The sequence below is a fragment of the Ictidomys tridecemlineatus genome, chromosome 11 (genome assembly GCF_052094955.1).
Source record: "Ictidomys tridecemlineatus isolate mIctTri1 chromosome 11, mIctTri1.hap1, whole genome shotgun sequence".
NCBI classification, from domain to species: Eukaryota; Metazoa; Chordata; class Mammalia; order Rodentia; family Sciuridae; genus Ictidomys; species Ictidomys tridecemlineatus.
In genome coordinates this window covers 128,035,987-128,058,349 of record NC_135487.1, presented here as the reverse complement: position 1 = coordinate 128,058,349, position 22,363 = coordinate 128,035,987, and the positions used below count along the sequence as shown (strand labels likewise).

The 22,363-nt window shown below is 38.7% G+C and overlaps 1 protein-coding gene across 30 annotated transcripts in view; it reads left to right on the top strand.

Annotated features, from left to right (window-relative positions):
• The window catches only part of Ubap2l (ubiquitin associated protein 2 like), a 46,132-nt gene that overhangs the window by 702 nt on the left and 23,067 nt on the right, over positions 1-22,363 (top strand). For 7 of the 30 annotated variants that reach the window (XM_078027495.1, XM_040287613.2, XM_040287605.2 and 4 more), the window contains exons 1-12: positions 67-180; positions 4,351-4,480; positions 5,740-5,817; positions 6,611-6,721; positions 12,988-13,189; positions 13,558-13,653; positions 14,088-14,133; positions 14,463-14,575; positions 16,479-16,538; positions 18,359-18,411; positions 20,020-20,105; positions 21,789-21,960. In XM_078027495.1, coding sequence (XP_077883621.1) covers positions 4,391-4,480; positions 5,740-5,817; positions 6,611-6,721; positions 12,988-13,189; positions 13,558-13,653; positions 14,088-14,133; positions 14,463-14,575; positions 16,479-16,538; positions 18,359-18,411; positions 20,020-20,105; positions 21,789-21,960 — 1,107 coding nt within the window. In that variant the 5' untranslated portion in view covers positions 67-180; positions 4,351-4,390. Of the gene's footprint in view, positions 1-17; positions 181-508; positions 534-4,350; positions 4,481-5,739; positions 5,818-6,610; positions 6,722-12,987; positions 13,190-13,557; positions 13,654-14,087; positions 14,134-14,462; positions 14,576-16,478; positions 16,539-18,358; positions 18,412-20,019; positions 20,106-21,788; positions 21,961-22,363 lie in introns of those variants that run through there. The other 23 variants (XM_040287630.2, XM_040287623.2, XM_040287628.2 and 20 more) reach the window with 7 other exon arrangements.

Here is a 22,363-nt window from a genome sequence, read left to right as displayed (position 1 = left end):
AAGGCGCGAGAGCGAGCGCGAGAGGGAAAAGGAGGGAGGGGGGTGGGGAGGAGGGAATCTTATATCACGTGACAGGGGCGGCGCGGCCCGGGGTGTCAGTGTGGAGGAGACTGAGGTAAAGTTGGGAGCGCAGCGGCGTTGGCGGCGGCGGCGGCGGCAGCGGCAGCGCGGCGGGGCCGGGTATTGTCCGCGGCCCCTTTAAATCCGCGATCCCCCTTTTACCCTCCCTCTTTCTCTCCTACCCCCGCCGTATCCCCCCTCCGGTAGGCCCCCCCGCGCCGTGCGCTCCCCCTCTGTACACCCCCTTCTGGTCTCGGGAGCCCTGGCGCCCCCCCACACCTCGAGTCGGGCGCCGGAGGTTTTGTTTATGGTTGGGTTCGCGGCCTAGTGGGCCGCGCCGGATCCGGGGCCTCGATTTGGGAGCGTGGCCGGGGCGGGGCTTGGGGCAGCCGGACGGGGGGGCCATGCGGCTAGAGCCTGAAGGGGGAGAACGAGAAAGAGCGCGAGCGAACTAGGCCTGGGCCCAGCCTGAGGTAGGGCTGTCTCCAGGGCCGGTGCCTGTGGAGAAGGAGAGGGCCGCCTCCCTTTCCAGCCCTCTGCGGGCCTCTGATCCGGATCCGGCCTGGTTGGGGGTGGCGGGGGGAGGGCGATGGGGTGGAGCTGCCCCAACTCCCCCATGTGGCCCTCAGTTTGGAGTGCGGAGGATTAATTTGTTCCGGGTGGGAGGTAGGGAGGCGATTGGCCCCGTGGGCTCCTGATGTGGCGCTGAGGGGGGTGAGCCTCCCATCCTCCGCGCGTGGGCTCGCGTCCCCTCTCCGTTTCCAGCCTCTTTGTCAGCTCCACTTATTACTCTTCCTTCTTTCTTACCGACCCGGCCGTGGGAATATATTTTTGCAGCTGTCTTTAGCTTCCTGTTGTCTATACTGTGGTTTTGGGTACCCCAAACAATTATGTTATTTGGGAAGCCGGACCTGTAGGCCCCCATAGGGTGTATTACGCCTAAGGGACGTCACTGGGTCGCTGGGGTATTTGTTCCCTCTTCATAATGGCACAGGAATTCCAGACTTCTTCAGACCCTTCACCTTGTGGACAGCCCCTAAATTGCTTTGCAAACTGATGTCACAAACAGGAGACTGCTCCTTTTTCAGGATTCTTGAAATGTAGCCACCTCTGTTGTAAGATGTTGTGGAAAGGAAAACACCACAGTAACGGTGTTTTTGTTGTTATTAACGTTTTTGCCTTTGACTCATCGTGATTAGTAAATGGAGAGATCCCCCCCCCATCCATCTTCCGCCCCCCCCCCCCATATCCTGCTTTAGGAATATCTGATGTGAATTGCTGGGAGGTGATAGTGTTCTGTGACAACCAGCATTACTAGATAATTAAAACATTTTGGCTCTATTATCAGTTGACAAAACTGCTTTGAGATCCTACACCATTGCCTTTAAAGATTAGAAGATCCCCATGGTTGTTTCTGTTGTGAATGGGAAGTATTGCTGGCATGTAAACTATTGATAAAAGGCCTAAAAATGTACTGTTTTGTTTTCTTATTTTTTAAACCCCTTCTTGTGAAGTGTGTCTTTAACTGGGCATTACTCACTAGATTCAAGGTGGTGGGAAAGGGGACACAGAGGTCATTTCAAAAAGGCAACTAGGGAAATTAGTTGTGCTGGTAAAGGTAGCAAGCCTTCCCCATCACAGTCCATCTTCAGGATTTCTGAATTGGTTCTCAAATTAGATTGTAAGCTCCCTGAGGGCAGCAAAAAGTCATAATGTTTTGTATTTTCTGAAGTATTGGACACATAGTAGACACTCAATAAATACTTGTTATTTATTTTTTTCAGTAAAATTTCTCTGGCTATTTTTTTAAGTAGCTGGTTTCCAAAATAGAGAGTCAAGGGCACTCCTGTGTTGACTTGTATTTGCTCCTGCACTATTCCCTTGGTTTCCAGTACTTCTCTCCCTGGTTCCCTTAATTTTTATTTTCTAAGAAAGAGTAACAAGATTCCACACTTCCACTGTGATAACTCTGGTTATTTGTCCCTAATTTTTATTTTCCAGGAAAGTAACAAGATTCCTTACCCCCACTACTATAACTCTGGGTGTTTGTCTCCACTTACTACTAAAAATTCTATTAATTCTTTGTCCTTAAGTGATCCATCCCAGATCATTTACTTGTGACCTGTTGCTTGGTGTTATTACTATGTAGGTGGTAAAATTCTGTTAGTCACACATTTCAAAGCACTTGTAAGAGTGAAGTGGAAGTTAGTAGTAAGAGTGATCAGGAGGATTTTTCTCTTTCCTGATTAATTATATGACTTTCAAGATCACTTTCTAATACATTTACACCTGACTGGAAAGGTATGTGCGGTGGTCTATACAGCTAGTCCATTAGCTTATATTTGCAAATAAACTCATTCTCCCAAATTGATATATGTGAAGTTGAAAGTAGTCAGTATTTGTAAGTTACAGTGGTGGGTTGGAAATGACTACTCTGATTTAGAAATTTCATCTTAGAGCCAATTTAAAGTTAAACATAATTGTTTTCCTCTCTAGTTTTTTTTTTTTTTCTTCCCCTCTTCTTGATAAGGACCCAGGGTTCTTGGTTAAACAACACTTTTCTTTTTTTGTAAATTAAGTGTTGAAATTTGACTATAATGTCAGCCTGGGGAAATGGGCTACTGTGTTGCATAGAAATAAAATAAAATTCTATACTAGCTTGAAATATTTACAGGCTTATGTGCACATGTATGCAGGGACGGGGTTAATGATTAAAAATTAGCTATGAAGCTGCCTTTAAAATATATTTCTTGGTGATAGGGAATGTAGACTGCATCAAAAACCAAAGACCTATGTAACCTATTGATACAAAACTTGGTGAAGTTTGGTGCAGTGACATGTCTGTAATCCCAGCAGCTCAGGAAGCTGAGGCAGGAGGATCAGAAGTTCAAAGCCATCCTCAGGAATTTAGCATGGCCCTAAGCAAGTCAATGAGACTGTGTCTCTAAAATACATAAAGGGCTGGGGATGAGACTCTGTGGTTGAGTACCCCTGAGTTCAATTCCTGGTAACAAAAAAACCAAAACAAAACATAAACTTGGTGAAGAATTTCTCCAGGGAAGTCAGCTCTGACATTCAATAAACAGGTGCAATTTACTTTCTTAATAGTTAATCCTTACACATTTATTTAGAAGCCCTCCAAAATCCAGCAATGTCTTTTGGACAATATAGAATTAACCCTGTATGAAGTTTTATTAATGAAAAATTAAATATAGAGCAGAAAAGCATAACTTGTCCTCTTTGGAAGAAAATAAAACATTTTAAAGTATCTTTTGTTGAGCACTCTATCGTATGACTTTCTTTCTTTTTTTTTTTTTTTAAACAAAATGCAGCAGCTGAAATTCCATTATAGAACAAAATGTGAATGACGGGAACTTGAATTCCGTTGAATCCTTGGTTAGAAATCTTATAATGAAAACTGTCAGGGAAGGCCCTTTGTATTCTGTGTCTCTTAAAAGACAAGTTTTCCTACAAGCATTAATGTTTTGACTTTAAAATGATTTCCTAGAAGCCCTTTTAAATAAAATTTTGTGATATATGTGATTGGTTTGGGACAAATTTGGAATTCCCTGTGTTTTAAGGTGAGTGGTTGAGGGTAATTGTAATTCTGGTTTCTTGAAAATGTGGACGAAACCCTTAGAAGCAGCTGTAAAAGCAGTGTGTTGGAATTATTATGCAGGGAACTGAAAATCTGAACTGGAACTGGATCCTAATACATGCCCTGTTGAAGGGTGCAGTTAAAAAAATAAAACCTATAGCATGCTGAGAGATGAAACTTGAGGGACAAAGAGGCTAGACTTGAACTTATCCTTTCCCCCAAGCAGTGGAGGTCAATGTGTAAGGCAGGTAAGATGGTTGTCTTAGGTAGGTTGAATACAGTATTTATATACAGTATTTTCTGTATGTGTTTATTGAATGGCTTATTTTATTTTTTGAGGTGGTGTGGATCGAACGTAGGGCCTTGGACATGTTAGGCAAGCCTTCTCCCATTGAGCCACACTCCCAACCCTTACTTTTTTTTTTTTTTTTTGGTGGTACTTGGGATGGAATCCTCTAAGTGTGTTCTGCCATTGAGCTATATCCCAAACCCTATACATTATTGTGCAAAAGTGAATTAACAGCCATAGTTCCTTAAGGAAATTATCAAATATGTCTCAAAAATAGGTGACTTTTTGCTTTGTTCCTTTAAAGAAATCAAGTGTTTGGTGGCGAACGAAGGTACTGATGAAAGAGAAGTTAAAAACATTTTGCCCATATTTTAATGCCTAATTTTTTTTTTTTAATCCTCAGTATTCTACCTTGTAAATACTGTTATTTGTATATACTGTAAATGATGACGTCGGTGGGCACTAACCGAGCCCGGGGAAACTGGGAACAACCTCAAAACCAAAACCAGACACAGCACAAGCAGCGGCCACAGGTAAAAGAACCCAAAGGCTATGGATTCATGGGTAACTCTACTGGTAGATAGGGGTTTGGGGTTTTTATTCTTGTTAGTCCTTGGATTTCTTTTGTTTTCTTTTTAAAGGGTGAGATAGCTCTCAATGACATACTGTGATACAACATGCTTTTGTTGTTGTTTAATGCTACATTGTAAGACTTATGGCTTCAGTTTGAGTCCTGTGCTGCTTTGTGTCTCTAACAGGTGTTTTCCTTTTATCATCTGGACCATTTAATAGTACATTTCTTATTTCCTAGGCTTTCTTCTACCTTGACATCTCTTTAGTCAGCCTTTGTCTTGACAACTTTTCCCTTCCAGATTTTGTCTTTCATTCTAACAACTGAGGCACTCTAGCTCATTGTTCAGTATGAGATCTTAAGGAATAAATTAACCTCATGGGTATTAAGTTTGTTTTAGATGTGGTCTGTTTTATAACCAGTATAGATATCTAATGATATCTAATTCGAATGAAGTATTTAATATTTGGCTGTGGTCAGATATGTTGAATATGTAGGACTATAATTTTCCCCTTAATGTGCTTTTATTTTTTTAATAAGATTTGATTGAATCTCTTTAAAATATCTTATTTATTTATTTATTTTATGTGGGGCCTGAGAATCAAACCCAGTGCCTCAGACATGCTAGGTGAGCGCTCTACCACTGAGCCACATCCCCCAGCACGTTTTTTTTTTTTAAATATATCTTTTTTAGTTGTAGTTGAACACAATACCTTTATCTTATCTGTTTATATTATGAGGTGTTGAGGATCAAACCCAGTGCCTCTCATATGCTAGTTGAGCGTTCTATCACTCAGCCCCAGCCCCTGTGTTTTTTTTTAAACAGAAAATTCTAGTTGAATTTTCATAATTAATCTCATAAGAGGTTAGTATTAGTAATTGAAGAAATAAGAACTGGGTTTATATATAACTTTGAAAATACATTAATGTGAATTAAGGGGCAGATATTTCAAAGTGATGCTATAATTCCAAGGTGAAAGCCCCTTTAACGTGAACGTTGATGGAAAAGCTCCCAGTTCTTTTTTGGATTTTAGAATGAAATAGTTACACATTTCCTCTGTTTTTGTTATTTTGCCTATTTAACCATCTTTAAATTGTTTTGCAACAAGGAAAAAAACTAGGGTGAAGGGGAGAGTAAACATTACTACTTAGATCCCTTTTATTTCTCTAAACTCTTGGCTTTAATTATGTTTTCTTGGTCTCATCTCACTCAATTCCTAGGCCACTGCGGAACAAATTCGACTTGCACAGATGATTTCGGACCACAATGATGCTGACTTTGAGGAGAAGGTGAAACAAGTGAGTGCATCACTATTTGCTATAAGCTAATAGAAAAGAGAACCACCTGTGAGCATAATGAAATATCATAGATGCTCACCAGGATTCTTTGTGCCATGTATATTGAAGTAGTTGTCCTGAAATATGATAGATCAGACCAATAAATATGTGCTTTCATTGTCTGATTTACTGTGTCCCTTTGGATAGATACGTTGTTAAAAAAGATTTTAATTTTTTGAGCTTTTTTTAAACATTTTTTTTTAGTTGTAGATGGACACAATACCTTTTTTTGTTTATTTTTATTTTTTATGTGGTGCTGAGGATCGAACCCGGTGCCTGACATATGCTGGGCAAGCATTCTGCTACTGAGCCTCAACCCAACCCCAAAGAGGTTTTATCTTAATTATAACTTTATTGAATGACTGTTGGTGCCATTTTATGTGTGGAGGAAGGGTTTTGGGAATCAAATCCAGGGCCTCATGCTTACTGAGCTACATCCCTGGCTCCTGTTGATACCACTTTATAGCAATTTTGAGCAGTTTGGGACTTCAGAAATAGGTAAATTCATGGTATGTTAAAGTCTGTACGTTTTAAGCTTTGATTTGTTATTTGATGCCTAATTGTTTGATTGCTTTGTAAATACTTGTGACCCCATCCCTAATATTTTGCTGTTGGAGTAGGTTTCCAAAATTTTAATTGTTTTGCCCCTCAAGCCTTATGGTTCTTTGAGTCTCAACTGGTATCTCCAGTCTTTATCTATTTACCTTTTGTGTGGAGTGTAAGTTTGTGATGGCTGTTGATTTTTCTTTTTCAGTTGATTGATATCACAGGCAAGAACCAGGATGAATGTGTGATTGCTTTGCATGACTGCAATGGAGATGTTAACAGAGCCATCAATGTTCTGCTGGAAGGAAACCCAGACACGGTAGAGTGCTAAATAGTGTTTTAGAATGTGGGTCCTGGGTTGGGAAGCTAGTAATATTCTAAAAATATCAAGTGGGATAGTCGTCTTCAACCAGTATACCTTATTCTCCAAGTTGAGTAGGGAGCTTTCTTGGAGATTATTATCTTGCAGGTTGCAAATACTTAAAATTTTTCTTCAAGAAGATAATAGTCATAGGAAAAACAGGTAAAATTAGTATCTTCTAATTGGGTTTGGAATAAATTATTCATTTCAGACTAGTGACTATTTTGAGGCTTGGGTTCGTCTGAATGAATTAGAGGTGCTACTTGATAGCCTTGGTTATTAATCATGGAAGATTTCTGCTCACTTTTTTTTTTTTTTGAGGTACTGGGGATTGAACCCAAGGGTGATTTACCACTGAGCTACATTCCCACAACACAGCCCTAGGGAAACCTGCCCTCCTGCTTCACGAGCAAACGTGGCTCCCAGTGGGAGTGTTCCCATCCCTTTTTAAGACAGTATTGCTAAGTTGCTGAGGCTGGTCTTGAACTTGCAATCCTCTAACCTCAGTCTCCTATGTTGCTAGGATTACAGGTGCGCTATTACTCCCAGCCTCTGCTCACCCTTTTTTTTTTTTGTTGTAGTTGCTGTTGATCAAAATCACGAACTATACAATTCAGAACATTTCCATTAATATCAACTTTATATTGCACAATACTGTTCAATTGCGTGAACTTGGTTGTATTGAGATAGCAAAGAAACAAGCTTTAATAAGTTTTTTTTTTTTTTTTGGTAGATTGTAGATGGACAAAATAACTTTTGTTTATTTATTTCCATGTGGTGGTGAGGATCGAACCCAGCACTTCACATGTGCTAGGCAAGCGCTCTACTACTGTGCTACAACGCCAGCCCTTAATGAATATTTTGTGATTTTCTTATACCTTATAACTTTTGTGGGGTATTCTCACAGTGCTTACTAGAGAACTTTCTTCAGTGAGCACTGGAGCATTTTGAAATAATTTTCATTTATTTGTCTTACACTGGGGGATCTTTGGTTGGAATAGAGTTCATCCTTAGAGTTATGAATTTCCTAAGGTTATAGTGTCACATCAACAGAATACTAAATTGTCTATTTCCTTGAGACACTGGGAAATAATAGTGAAAAACTTTATAAAATAATCGAATTTAAGTTTGTAGGATTTTTGGTGTCCCCTTCCAAAAAAAAAAAAATTACTCCTGGATTACATTCTGTGTAATTGTTCTTATTAGAAAATTCATTGCTTGGACAATCAAGTCACAATGCCTTTGGTCCACTTGTTTACACCAAAATAATCGCCTCAAGGTATTCTTTTGGTGGGAGAGGTTGGATATCTCATGCTTTTTTAAAAGTCCATTTTTTAAAAGTCACATTTTTCTCACCTCCAGCATCTTCTGTCTAGTGCTACAAGTTTGACCTTCCAGGGGCTGGGTTTGTGGCTCAGTGGTAGAGCGCTCGCCTAGTGTGTGAGAGGAACTGGAATCCATTCTCAGCATCAAATATAAATAAATGAATAAAATAAAGTTTGACCTTCTAGAACATTAAAAAGGAAAAAAAGGTAGAGAATATAGGCTTATGCCACAAATAAACCAGCTACTAGAAAACCAATGGGAAGCAAAGTCATCTGCTGGGGGTGTTGGATGAATTTGAGTGGGTGAGATCATATCAGAAAACTGGCAGAAGATAATCTTAATTATTTTTCTTTATAGAACCCATCTGGTGCCTGCAGCTAATGTATACACAGGGGAGGGAGGACAGGTGACAGGTTCCTGAAATTTGCCAGGTTTTGAGACAGATTAGCATAAATTCTAGAAGCTGTTTTTAGTCTAGTTTCCAGAGTTCCTGGTGCAGATTTAGCTATTGGGCTATTACAGCTTATGAATTAAAGCTACTATAGTATCAAATGACACTCCCAACTAAAATGTGAAATAAGACTGAGTTGGAAGAATGTATAGCAGGGAACTGCTTAGGTCTAGATAGGTACCTCATCTTTTAAAAAAATTTTTTTAGTAAACTATTATAGATTCTTTAAAATGTTAATATGCTTTAATTTTAATTTGGGGGGCAAGAGGTGGAGATTGAATGCAGGACCTCACATTTGCTAAGCATGTGCTCTATCACTGAGCTATATCCAAGCCCTGAATTTACTTTTTTCTTAAAAAAATTAAAGTCTTTGGTAAAATAAACATAAAATTTACCATTTTAACTATTCTTTTTTTTTTTTTTTTGGTACTAGAGATTAAATTCAGGGGCATTTGACCACTGAGCCACATCTCCATCCCTATTTTGTATTCTTTTTAGAGACAGGGTCTCACCGAGTTGCTTAACGCCTTGCTTTTGCTGAGGCTGGTTTTGAACTTGTGATCCTCCTGCCTCAGCCTCATAAGCCGCTGGGATTATAGGCGCGTGCCACTGCGCCCAGCATTTTAACTATTTTTTTTTTAACTTTTTTTTTAGTTGTAGTTGGTACAGTGTCTTTATTTATTTATTTTTTATGTGGTGCTGAGGATTGAACCTAATACCTTACATGTGCAAGGCAAGTGCTCTACCACTGAGCTACAGCCCCAGCCCCTTAACTCTTGAATGTTTAATTCAGTGACATTACGTACATTTACAAAGGGTGCAACCATTACTGATTTTTCCAGAACTTGTTCATTGTCCTAACCAGGAATTCTATATGTATTTCATAACTCTCCATTCCTCCCTTCCCCATTTCCTAGTAACCTCTATTATTTTCTGTTTTCTATGAATTTGCCTCTTTCAGTTAAAGGAGAAGCATACCGTATTTATCCTTTGGTTTCAAGCTCATTCATTTTGCATATTTTCTTTTTTTTAACATTTTTATTTATTTTTTCTTAGTTCTCGGCGGACACATCTTCATTTTTATGTGGTGCTGGGGATCGAACCCGGGCCGCACACACGCTAGGCGAGCGCGCTACCGCTTGAGCCACATCCCCAGCCCCAATTTTGCATATTTTCAAGTTTCATTTATGTTGTAGGATTTCATTCCTTTTTAAGAATGAATAGTATTCTGTTCACCTTGGGAAGCTGAGGCAGGAGGATTTCAAGTTCAAAGCCAACATCAGCAACTTAGTGAGACCCTAAGCAACTCAGCGAGACCCTGTCTAAATAAAATTATTAAAATTGGCTGGGGAGGCCGGGTACGATGGCACACACCTGTAATCCCAGCAGGTCAGGAGGCTGAGATAGGAGGATTGCAAGTTCAAAGCCGGCCTCAACAATGGCAGGGCACTAATAAGTAACTCAGCGAGGCCCTGTCTCTAATAAAATACAAAAATAGAACTGGGGATGTGGCTCAGTGTTTGAGTGCCCTTGGGTTCAATCCCTGGACCAAAAACCTAACAAACAAAAAACGGGCTAGGATGTGGCTCAGTGGTTAAGTGTCCCCTGGGTTCAATCCCTGCTACCAAAAAAGAAAAGAAAAATATTAGTGATACTCTGTTGTATGTGTATACCATGCTTTATTTTATTTATCTGTGCATCTGTTGGTGGACACTTAATTCTGTGGAAGTTGTAGACATTATAATACTTTATTTTCTAAATTCTTCAATATATGACTATAATACTATTTTCAAGTTGGGTGTGGTGGCATATATTTGTAATTCCCAGTAACTCTGGAGGCTGAGGCAGGAGGATCCCTAGTTCAAGGCCTACCTCCACAACTTAGTGAGACCCCATCTCAAGAAATAAAAAGGGCTGGGGATGTAGCACAGTGGTAAAGTGCCCCCGAATTCAATCTGAGTCTCAGATAAAAAATACTATTGTCAATCCTGAGAAAAGTAACAACAGTTTTATATTGCCTAGTACCTGTTTTTTAATTTTCTTTTTTTTAGTTTTAGATGAACACATACCTTTATTTTTTTATGTGGTGCTGACTATCAAACCTAGTGCCTCACACATACAAGAAAAGTACTCTACCACTGAGCCACAACCCCAGCCCCTGTTTGGTTTTTTTTTTTTCCCAATTACCTGGGATTGATTCAGGACCTTTCCCATGCTAGTCAAGGACTCTACCACTGAACTAGATCCCCAGCGTTGTGTTTTGTTTTTTTGTTTTTTGTTTTGTTTTTTTTTCAAACAGGGTCTTGATATGTTGCTCAGCCTGCAGCCTGGCCTTAAACTTTGAACCCTCCTGCTTCAGCCTCCCCAGTAGCTGGGATTACAGGCATGTACCATTGCACACTGCTTGCTGGTTCATATTCTTCAAAGTTACCAGATATTAGATAGCTGTTAATGAGTGAGCACCAGTGCCATAGTTCTTTCAGTTACGGTAACTAAGATAGTAAAGGTCTAATAGTCTTTTTTTGTTCTGGAACATTTGTACAGGTTTTTTGTGAAGAGATATGTAAATTGAAGTGTGCTTTTTTTTTTTTTTTTTTAACTAAGGATTAAACCCAAGGACACTGCACCAAGTAAGCAACCTCACTAGCTCTTTTTAATTTGAGACAAGGTCTTACTCAATTCCCAAGGCTGGCCTCAAACTTTCCATCCTTTTGCCTCAGCTTCCTGAGTCCTGGGATTACATGTGCCATGATTCTTGGCAGTATGCTTTTCTTTTTTTGTACTGGGATTGAAATTAGGGACTCTCAACCACCAAGCCACATCCCCAGCCCTATATTGTTGTAGAAATAAACCTTTACTTTATTTCTTTACTTTTTATGTGGTGTTGAGGATCAAACCTAGTGCCTCACACGTGCTAGGCAAGTGCTCTACCACTGAGTCACAACCCCAGCCCCTGTTTTTTTTTTTTTAAATTACTAGGGATTGATTGAGGACCTTTCCCAGGCTAGTCAAACCTTGATTTATTTTTTATTTATTTTTTAGTTGTTGAGGGACCTTCATTTTATTTATTAGTATGTGTTGCTGAGAATTGAACCCTGTGTGTCACGCGTGCCAGGCAAGCATGCTACCACTGAGCCACAACCCCAGCCCCCCTGTATTGTATTTTATTTAGTGATACCATCTCACTGAGTTGCTCAAAGCCTTGCCATTACTGAGGCTGGGTTTGAACTCAACCCTCCTGCCTCAGTCCCCTGAGCAGCTGGGATTATAGGCGTGTGCCACCATACCCAGCAATGTACATGTTTTTAAAACTTTAAATTTTCAAGATTTATTTTTCTAAGGAGTAAGTGTTTTGCAATTGTATTTAGGTTATTTTCCTTATCGTGGAATTTACCTCCTGTAATTTAGAGAACCCCTGGCACTCTACTACTAAACTACATCCCCAGCCTTTTTAATTTTGATACATGGTCTTGCTAAATTACTGAAACTGGCCTTGAACTTGAACTGTGTGTAGTAGGGTATACCATGTAGGTTTGTATAAGTTGCACTATGATATTCACATAACAATGAAATAGCCTGTGGTGCATTTCTAAGACTATAATCCTGTCATTAAAGGACATGTAAATATATTCTTTTTAAATTGGAGTATATCAATTTAAGAAGTGTGGAGAGAACATAGTGGATAAAACCTGGATGGAAGGCCTCCTATTATCACTGTCTCAGGGCCAGAACTGCTATAAGTGTCTTTTTTTTTTTTTTTTTTGTAGATAGAGAATTTTTATTTATTTTTTTAGTGTTTTGGCAGACATAACATCTTTGTTTGTATGTGGTGCTGAGGATCGAACCCCGGCCGCAGGCATGCCAGGCGAGCGCGCTACCGCTTGAGCCACATCCCCAGCCCCTTATTAATGTCTTTTAAATATGTGTCCATGTGTATAATTATTGCTTTTGTCCTAAATTTTTCCCAAGAGCCAAATGCTGTTTGTGCATCCTAAATTTACAGATAACTTGTAGAAACTTCCAGTTTTCCCTTTTTGCTTTATTTTATATGAATAAGAATGTAAAAAGTTGGTTTTGTGTGTGGGGGTCACTGAATCCAGAGGGGCTAGTTATTTTAGTCTAGGAATTGCACTTGATAGGCACAAATAACTAGGTTCTTTGATAGACTAAGTGACTGAGCTGGATAGAAATCTTTTGAAAGTGATACCTGTAATCCATTACCTATAGTACCTCCTCTTCAAAAATAACTTTAATTTTGGCAGAGATAGGTATACAATTTGTTTTTAGGTTGTGTCTGTGCCTTCCATTTAGACAGTGAAGTAAACTAATGGAAATGTTTTAAACCTGGATGCAGAAAGAATAGTCAGTTGTCCAGCTTTCATGTCTAGTGTCCTGATAGCTTGCAGTCCATATTAAGATTAGACATGAAAGTTCTCCTCCTCTTTAGCATTCCTGGGAGATGGTCGGGAAGAAGAAAGGTGTCTCAGGACAGAAGGATGGTGGCCAGACGGAATCCAACGAGGAAGGCAAAGAAAATCGAGACCGGGACAGAGACTATAGTCGGCGACGTGGTGGGCCACCAAGACGGGGAAGAGGTGCCAGCCGTGGACGAGAGTGTATGCATGGGGCTTTATCAAAACCAGCTGTGGGTCAGTAATGTCCAGATTCCAGGGATGTGTCAGGGCCCTGCTAGACAGGACCCAGGAACCATGATATCACCTTTGTGTTTTTCTTGGCATCATGTATTCTGAGATTCTGGTATCTCTTGCATGTAGTCTTTTCTAGCAGCTGCCACTAGTCTGGCATAAAATTATCTTTTATTTATTTATAAATTTTAACTATAGCTCTCTTTTGTGGCCCATCTTCAAATCTTTGAGTATTCCTTATGTCCCATCATTCCAAGCTCACATTGTCTTTTTTTGTCTTTGTGACAATATAATACATAGCATTTACACATTTGTATATATCCTATTGATCCTTCTCTGGCCATTCTCCCTTCCCACCTTCCGTTTTTCAGTTCGGGGTCAGGAAAATGGATTGGATGGCACTAAGAGTGGAGGGCCTTCTGGAAGAGGCACAGAAAGAGGCAGAAGAGGCCGTGGCCGAGGCAGAGGTAATCAATTATGGAGGGATGGGTATTGAGGGCAGGTTACTCTTCAGTTCCCTAGGGGTCTTCTTTATTTAAAAGTAAATTAATATGGAGTCTGGTTACCTTAATTGTTGAGGTCTCATGCATGTACTTGAGATTGCTGAAATGGAAAATGGAAAAGAAGGTAGATGTCAAATTGAGTTTTATTGTTGATGTTATTGTTTGCTTGAAGACCCAGCAGTTTGAGCAGCTAAAGAACTGTCTGTCAACACTAATGATTGTCTTTACTCTATTAACTGATGTGGTACATGGGACTGAGAGAAAGAAAATCTGATGCTATGAGCCACTTACTGTTCCGCAGCTGCCTCAGCTGGAAAGGTGGTTTTATATCAACTTCTAAATGTTTCTCTGTCCCTCTGTTTCTCTCTCTCTCTCTCTCTCTTTTTTTTTTTCTTTAGGAGGCTCTGGTAGGCGGGGAGGAAGGTTTTCTGCTCAAGGAATGGGGTACGTTTCTTTGATCCAATGTATTTAACTTTTTTCCCCCTAAGAATATCCAAAATGTGATTAGAATGATTTCTAGATTATTTAATCAGAAAGATATGTAGATTTAGGGCTCATTCCTCAGGAATACTACCTAGGTCATTAATCTCTTACCATATTGTATACATTGATATTTTGGGTAGGCTGATAAAGAAAAAGTAGACAGCATATAGGATTATAAAATGGGATATGATTGATCTATACTAAGAAGATAGTATTCCGATTATCCTTTGGGCTAATATTTGCTGAAGCTGCTTAGAGGTCAGAGACTCTTTTAAGCTTTTTTTTTTCAGAACCTTTAACCCAGCTGATTATGCAGAGCCAGCCAATACTGATGATAGTTACGGTAATAGTAGCGGCAATACGTGGAACAATACTGGCCACTTTGAACCAGATGATGGGACAAGTGAGTAACCATTTATTGTTATTTATTTCTTGTCTCTGGACTTAAGGAATTTTTTTTTGTGTGTGTGTGTGTCTATATGTATGTGCATTGTTGGGGATTGAATTCATAGCTGCCTCCTTGCTAGGCAAACGCTATACCATTGAGCTATATCCTCAGTTCAGGAAATACTTTTTTTGAGGTTACAGTTAAATTTAAAAAGCGAAAGAATAGTGTTTAGATATAGAGATCTGGGACAAAAGCAGTAGCAATTAAATTACTGTGTACTGATTACTTACCTCATGCTTATGAGCCTATTATATGTGCTATTTCACTTGGTCTCTTCACTGTTTATGAAATAGACATTATTTATCATCACTTTCCTGATGATAAAACTAAGACTGAAAGAGGTTACGAATTTGCTGGTAGTTGAACTTAAAATTTTATAATTCTAAAAGTCTATCCTCTTACCGTAATATCATGTGGCTGCTGTTAGTTCCAAGTGTTTCCTAGAGTTTATTTTGGGGTAGCATAGGTTTTTGAAAAGTTATCTAGAATCAGACAGTCACTTAATTAAGCATTACTTGTAGAGATGAACAATCAAAGTCCACAACTGTTTGTTGATTTGTTTTCTGGTACCAAGATAAGAATATCCTTTTTTTTTTTTTTTTTTGCCTTCATTTTTGAGAAATCTCAATAACTGAGCAAGAATGAATTCTCTGACCTCCCTCTGTCTAATAGCCTTCTTGCTCTGGTGAATATTATGAGATTTGGGTAAGAGCTTTTTTGCTAGCTGACTCTGTGTCTGCATCCAAATAGGATGTAAATGCTTAAGGATATGTTAGACTTGTGGGATAAACCCAGATGTGTTTTGGAGTAAAAGGTACACATGTTGCTTTTAAAAATAATAGCCTCTAGGCTTCTTGTGAGATCATCTACCTCCTGGCGGAGCCAGCACATGAGAGCCTGAGGCTTTTCCTCTTGTGAAAGGATCTAGCTTAATAGTAGGGCCTGAAATAGGCTCTCTGACGCCTTATCTATTTAAATTTGCCTAGTTTCCTTTCAAAGATCAATTATCTTTATCTCCGGATCTTTAGGAGGGTCTTTGGAAAAAACAACTTGTATTCTGTTGCACACAAGATGTTATACCTTAGGTTTGAAAGTTACCACTTTTTGTTTGCCAAACTGCTACTTCATAAGCTCATTTTTAATATTTCTCATGGGGGGGAGGGTGATGTTGAGGTATTGGCAAAAGATAGGTATCTTGTTAAGTTTCACTACCATTCGGCTGTAAAATGTTCCAATCTCTTTTACCTTCCTATACTTAAGAGACATTAGAAGTGTTCTTCACTCATTTTCTGATGAATTTGTAGAGGTAGTATAGTAGCAGTCTCAATGTCAAAAGTTACTATTTTCAAACTGTTTGTTCTGGGCTATTTGGCTTTTCAATCTTTGCCAGAAAAGATGATAAAAATTTAAGCTGTTTTTAGTTGGGAATATATATATTCATTCGTGGCATTTCAGTTCTTAGCATTAGCTGTCTTTAACAAGGATCTGGTTGGAAGTACAGGGTATGATGATGTGAATTTTTATGTCTGGTGAGTAGAAAAGTAGATTTTAGAAGTCTGGAATCAGAAATCAGTGATGTGTGACTGAAAAAGATCATCTTGTTAGCGTTAAAGTGTTGAGTATACTTCATGCATTTCCATCATTTTGATTTCATGATGTGACATGCCTTCATGCATGACATTTTTTTGTGTTTTCATAATAGTGAATTTCAAATTGCCTTTTTAATTTAAAAATAAATTCAACCTACCCTTAAAATATCCACAGGTACGGTGGGAATTATGTATTGGGGGCAGATATTCTCATTCACATGCAAAATTTCACTGGTTGTTTTTTTCTTTTCTTTTCTTTTTTGTTTCAGGACTTGATTTCATTGGGGTTGAGGGGTCAAATTATCCCCGAAAATTTGAGACTGCTCCTGGTATGATACATCCAGGCGCCTAACTGCCCCGGATATTTTTATAGATTTTTGTGAACTGAAATATCTGTGGATATGTCATTTTTCTGTCTTTCTGCTGCTTCTTTCTGCATTTTTCTCTCATTCTATGCCCACTTGTCTTTATAACTTTGTTCATTAAATCAATATTTGATATTTAACATACAACTGTGCTTTATGCTGAGGGAATGGAAACCCTGATCTGTTGGCCAGAGCATTTCCATCTTAATGTTCCTTAATGCTTCCTCAACATAGTTCTCTTTGTAGCTCTGATTGTACTTCCTGTATAGGAAAGTATCAAGTAGGGATCTACATTCTTCGTTTCTACCTAGTTGAATTCAACAGAGTGCACAGAGAATATTCTTGCATAAAGGGCATAGATCAGATAACCCCTTAGGTCCCTTCTAAGGCTAAGATATTAAGTGCAAACTCATTTGGGTTCCATTTAGCCAGGATGGAATGGGTGTCTATGTGGAGAAAGAGTGGTGTCACCAGAGAGGAAGAGGAATGTGGTTTGTAACTCGTCTAGAGATTAGACTTTGGTTTTAAAGGGCATTGTCATTATTGAGTGGTTTGGAATTTCCTTGGTACACTTTTAAGACTTCCTGGGAAGATCATTACAATAAATGTATTTCTTGTAGGAAACAAGATTTTTCATTATTAAATGTTTAGAAGAATTTCAGATGGATTTTTCTCTTCAGTGAAATAGCTTATGTGCCAGACATTCGTTCTTGTAAGAACTTTCCTCCATTTGGAGAAAAGACCTCATTATCCATTATGTACTGTTTTAAAGAAGAAAATAAGGGCTTCCTTGTCCCTTCTTCAGATAAGTTCTTACTGTGGTCTTTTGGTTGAGGGAAAGAATAATGGTTCTCATAAAAATTCTCACCCAAATCCTGTAAGAAAGGGCATTTTCTTATTCTGAGGTTATATATATGTATAAAGCAAGCAAAACGAAATGTGGAGGGTAGTTTGCCTATAGACCTTTCCTTTAGAAACTGTAACTCAGCATATAACATGAGGAGACTGTATACCTCCGTCGTCTGTGAAATGACCTTCACAGGTCTTATTTCATCTTTTGTATGAGTAGGTTAGGATAATGTAGCTATTGTTCATATTGGACTTTTCAATCTCGTCTTCCAAAAAGAATAAATATATAGCACTTTCCTTATTAGTTAAACCAATAAACTCATGAAGTTGACTTCTGAGTAGGCAGTTTTTATTCTGTCCATTATATAATAGCAGAGAGTTTTTAGTCTCCTCAGTGTGACTTTCAAACCACCTCTTTGTCATTGCCCTGTCACTAACCATCATATGCCAACTATTTGTATTTCTCTAATATTGCTGCTATCTTTCTTCAGATTGCCTGCAGGTTTTTTTCTTATACCAACCAAATAAATAGATATAGTTTGCATGTTCTAGTTTAAATCCTGCCGTTTTGTTGAATTGGCTTCTAAGTGAGAACTGATGGGCTTGATACTACCTGAGCATTCCATCAGAAGTCAGCTTCTCCCCTCCCCCTCCCCGCTTCTCTTTCCTCTCCCCCCTTTCCCTCCCTCTCTCCTGTTACAGTGTTACAGCTATGTAACAAAAGCTGAAAGTAGCTATAAAATCATATTATTAAAGCCCAGCTACTCTGAGGAGTCACCCTTTCTAAAGAGTCTTTCCCCATCTCTGAAGCCTAAGAATTGCTTCTGATTTGTAAATTCTGGTCATACTTTCGGCTATAAAGAATATTGACTTATTAGTATTTTCTGTATGTATTGACTGACAGTAAAACCTATTATCATTTCCTTTATTCCCAGGTGCATGGAGGACGGCAACAGAGGAGTGGGGAACCGAAGATTGGAATGAAGATGTAGGTATTCTCAGGTCATTCCTCATTAGTGCCTTCTATCCCTAAGTGGTGTTTAGGGATAGAAAATGGGTATGTTTCTACCCCTCAAAATGCACCCTTAAAATTCTGACCCAAAACTTTTACATCCAAAATAGTGTTCTGAGCCAGAACATTTCACATATGTTATATGAAGGAGACTGGGCATGAACAGGACTCTGGAACCACACTATGGAAAGGGCAAGTGCACTTGTGTAAGTCCAATATCTGATTGTCGGATTTATCCAAGGAAGAGATGGTGGTTGGGTAGGGCACCAGAAATAGAGTTAGGCAGGTAGTAAATTGAGTAATATCTGCCAGTGGCACACGACTCTGCTTAAAGCCTTTCCATTATTTGGTATGAAGTCCTGTAATGGATTGGCAATGGTTACAGAGTCAGAGTTGTAGTATCAAATCCTCAAGCTTGCAATCTGGTTGGTTCTGGTAGCCTTTTAATTATTTGAAGCCCAACTTTGTAATTATAATTGAGATGAATATGTGTAGACTTGGCCAATCTGCCAGCTTGACTGAACTTGGAGACCTCATAGTGCGTGGCATACAAACAAGCTCTGTGAATTCATTATTACCCATATAAAACAGTTTTGCCAATTCCTGGTCATAGTTAAGCTTTTGTTGTGAGTTATGGTTTTCAGTGGTCTGAATAAACTCTTATTTTGCCATTTAGTAATCTGTTTTCCTATGTTTATATATAGACAGGCAAGATAGCTTTTGGGTTAAGTGGAAATGACATTTCAAAACTGTTTTAGTTGCTGTTTTAGTCCTAGGTTTTAAAATTTCAGATGCATCATTATTAGAGGTTGATTATTTTCTGTTGTAACTGAGCTAGACTGCTGCGTGGTCTTGGGCAAATTCTATTGCTTTTGAGATTTGTCTTGTTCTGCTTAAGTACCTATCATAATAAAAGAGAAGACAGGATGAATTTCCTGTTTATTAGAAGAGACATTTTAATAAGGAAATAAACCAAAACAATGCAAATCAACTTTTATAGAGCAGGAAAAATGATTTCCTTCAGTTAGTTTTTTAATTTTAGTATCTTATGAATATAAAGACACTGTTAAGACAAAAATTGCATTATAATTAAAATTATCTCCAAAAGACCTTATCTCACCAGCACTTGGGCCTATACTGCTCAGAAGCAAAAAAAAAGTAAACTTTTTTGTATCTTTCTTGGCCATGATCTTCCTTTCATTTGTAGAAGTGGGAGTGGGCAAGGGCAATAGTAGAAGGTAAATGTGGTTTGGGTAGAAGTGGGAGTGGGAACTCTAATGGGAATATACAAAGGGACTTTTTCTCTTTATGATTAGCACGCATATGAACCTGAGAGTTTATGTGTGTATATGATGATGTGACTTCACTGTATTTTATTGGATTCCTTGGTTCTCTCTTTGGATAAAATCATTGACTATGTATTGAAGGGGTTTAAAGGTCAATCCATTCAAGATTCCTCAGGGGTAGATAGTTGTTTCTTCATAGGGTTTTCCCTTGTTCTTGATGTTGAATTTGCCTATCCTGTGCCAGATTCTTCCAGTAGATCCCCCGGCACCACGAGTGATTAATTCCTCTGTTTTCTAGCTTTCTGAGACCAAGATCTTCACTGCCTCTAATGTGTCTTCAGTGCCTCTGCCTGCGGAGAATGTGACAATCACTGCTGGTCAGAGGCAAGTGTGTGGTAAAAGTACATTTTCCTAAAGAGATCTTCTGAGGTAGCTGCAAGAAAGTGGCACCGCCCTTCACAAGCTCTCTGGTGTTGAGAATAATAATAATCACACTAGTTCCCTCTTCAGTTGAATGGAAGTCCATATGTTTCCATTTTAAAGCTGATTTTCACTTGAAATAACTCATAATTACCTAGATCAACCTGTGTTGTCACCAGTATCGACTGATTGAAATCTGGTTGGTTTTGGTAGCCTTTTAATTATTTGTATGTAACTTGTCTTGAAATAAGCCAGGGAAAGAAAAGCCAAGCTGAAAGTGAAAATGCAATGTCCCCAACTATTTAATAGCTTTTTCTCTTGATTTATAATAATGATCTTTGTCTGCTGATCCCACTCAGAAGTTGGTTCCATATCCATGGGTTCTGTGTCCATGAATTAAATCAGCTATATATCTATAAAACTACTTAATTTAGAAGGTTCCAAAGAAGTATGATAGGAATCAGTAAGAATAGGACACTAAATGTGTATATTACACGTGCTCGCACGCCCACACACACAATTTTTTTTTTTTTTTTTTTTGGTGACACCAAATATATTCTTCCACACCAGTGATGCAGTTCTCCAACCAGGTGTTTAGCAGTGCAGTTCTGACACTGTCCTGGAGTTGGCACAGATGCTAATTTCAGGTTCAGTAGTTCATGAGAATGACTCAGGAAAGTGTTTTAATTATCGTTAACCTCTTTATTATGAAGGTGCAATTCAGGAATAGCCAAATAGAAGAAATCTGAAGGACACAGTATGTGTGGGTGCGGGCATATGACTTTCCATGTCCTCTGCAGGTATCTGGAAACTTGACAGATATCTCATTATTCTAGAGCTGTAAATTGTAGACATAATTGATTAAATCATTGACCATTGATTATTGGACTTGATAGCCAATTTCACTGCCTTGGAAATGGGTTGGGATGGGTTGGGAAGGGTTGAATATTCCAATCCTCAAATTTGGTCTTTCTAGTGACTCAGATCTACCATGGGTTCACCACATTAGTATAAACTCAGGTATGGTAGAAACAAGCTTGTTGTGAATAAGAAAAGACACAGTGATGTAGGAAATTTTTTTCTTTTGTTTTTTTTTTTTTTGGTCAGGAGTGGGAATCAATCCAAGACTAGGCACATGCTGGGCACACACTATACCACTGAGCTACACCCCCAGCTTCCTGTTTTTATTATGTCACTGATAACTTTTGAAATTTTATAAAACTAGGGAAAACACCTCCAAAAGTCTCCATTTGAAGATACCAATCTTCTGGTATATGATTCTTATATTTTGGATATTATTAATGACAAGTATTGTAGTCACGAATATACTTGTAGATTTTGGGCCAAGTATTGAGCTGCTAATTAGCATTTGATATTTCATTAAATTAATAACTTTAACTAAAATGAAAGCCATTATTATTGGTACCTAGTGGAATTTAGCTAAATAGTGGCTCTCATGCATCATTTATTTTGGTAAATTAAGCATTTCAGGGCTTTATGTTTTGAGTTCATTCAAGAGCACATCATTAAGTGGCTTTGTTTTAATCTAACCATGATCTGAATCAGGTGTCAGAAAATGCTAGAAAATGTTCAGTCATTATTCATCAAGATCTTTTTTTTTTTTTTTTTTTTTTTCTCTCCCACTAGAATTGACCTTGCTGTTCTCTTGGGGAAGACACCATCTTCAATGGAGAATGATTCATCTAATCTGGATCCATCTCAGGCTCCTTCTCTGGCCCAGCCTCTGGTGTTCAGTAATTCGAAGCAGAGTGCCATATCACAGCCTGCTTCAGGGAACACATTTTCTCATCATAGTATGGTAAGTTTGGTTTATCCTGATCAAACCTTCCCACCAATTCTACCATGCTTACCCAGACATTCCTTCTCCCAAAGGCTAAAATTTTAAGAATTCAGCTTTAAGGTCTTACTTGGATTTATTGTACTTAATTGTAGTACTGGGGAGGAGGATCCAGGGGCACTTTATACTGAGCTTCCCCAGCCCTTTTTATTTTTAATTTGGAGGCAGGGTCTCACTAAGTTGCTGAGTTTGGCTTTGAACTTGTGATCCTCCAGACATCGCCTCCCAAGACACTGGGATACAGAGAGTCACAAATGTATTCTGCAAGAGGTTGATTTTATAGACAGAGAAGGGCTGAAAAAACAGAAATAGGATAAAAAGTCATTTCAAAATTACTTTCCCTACAGGGATACAGAAAAATAGA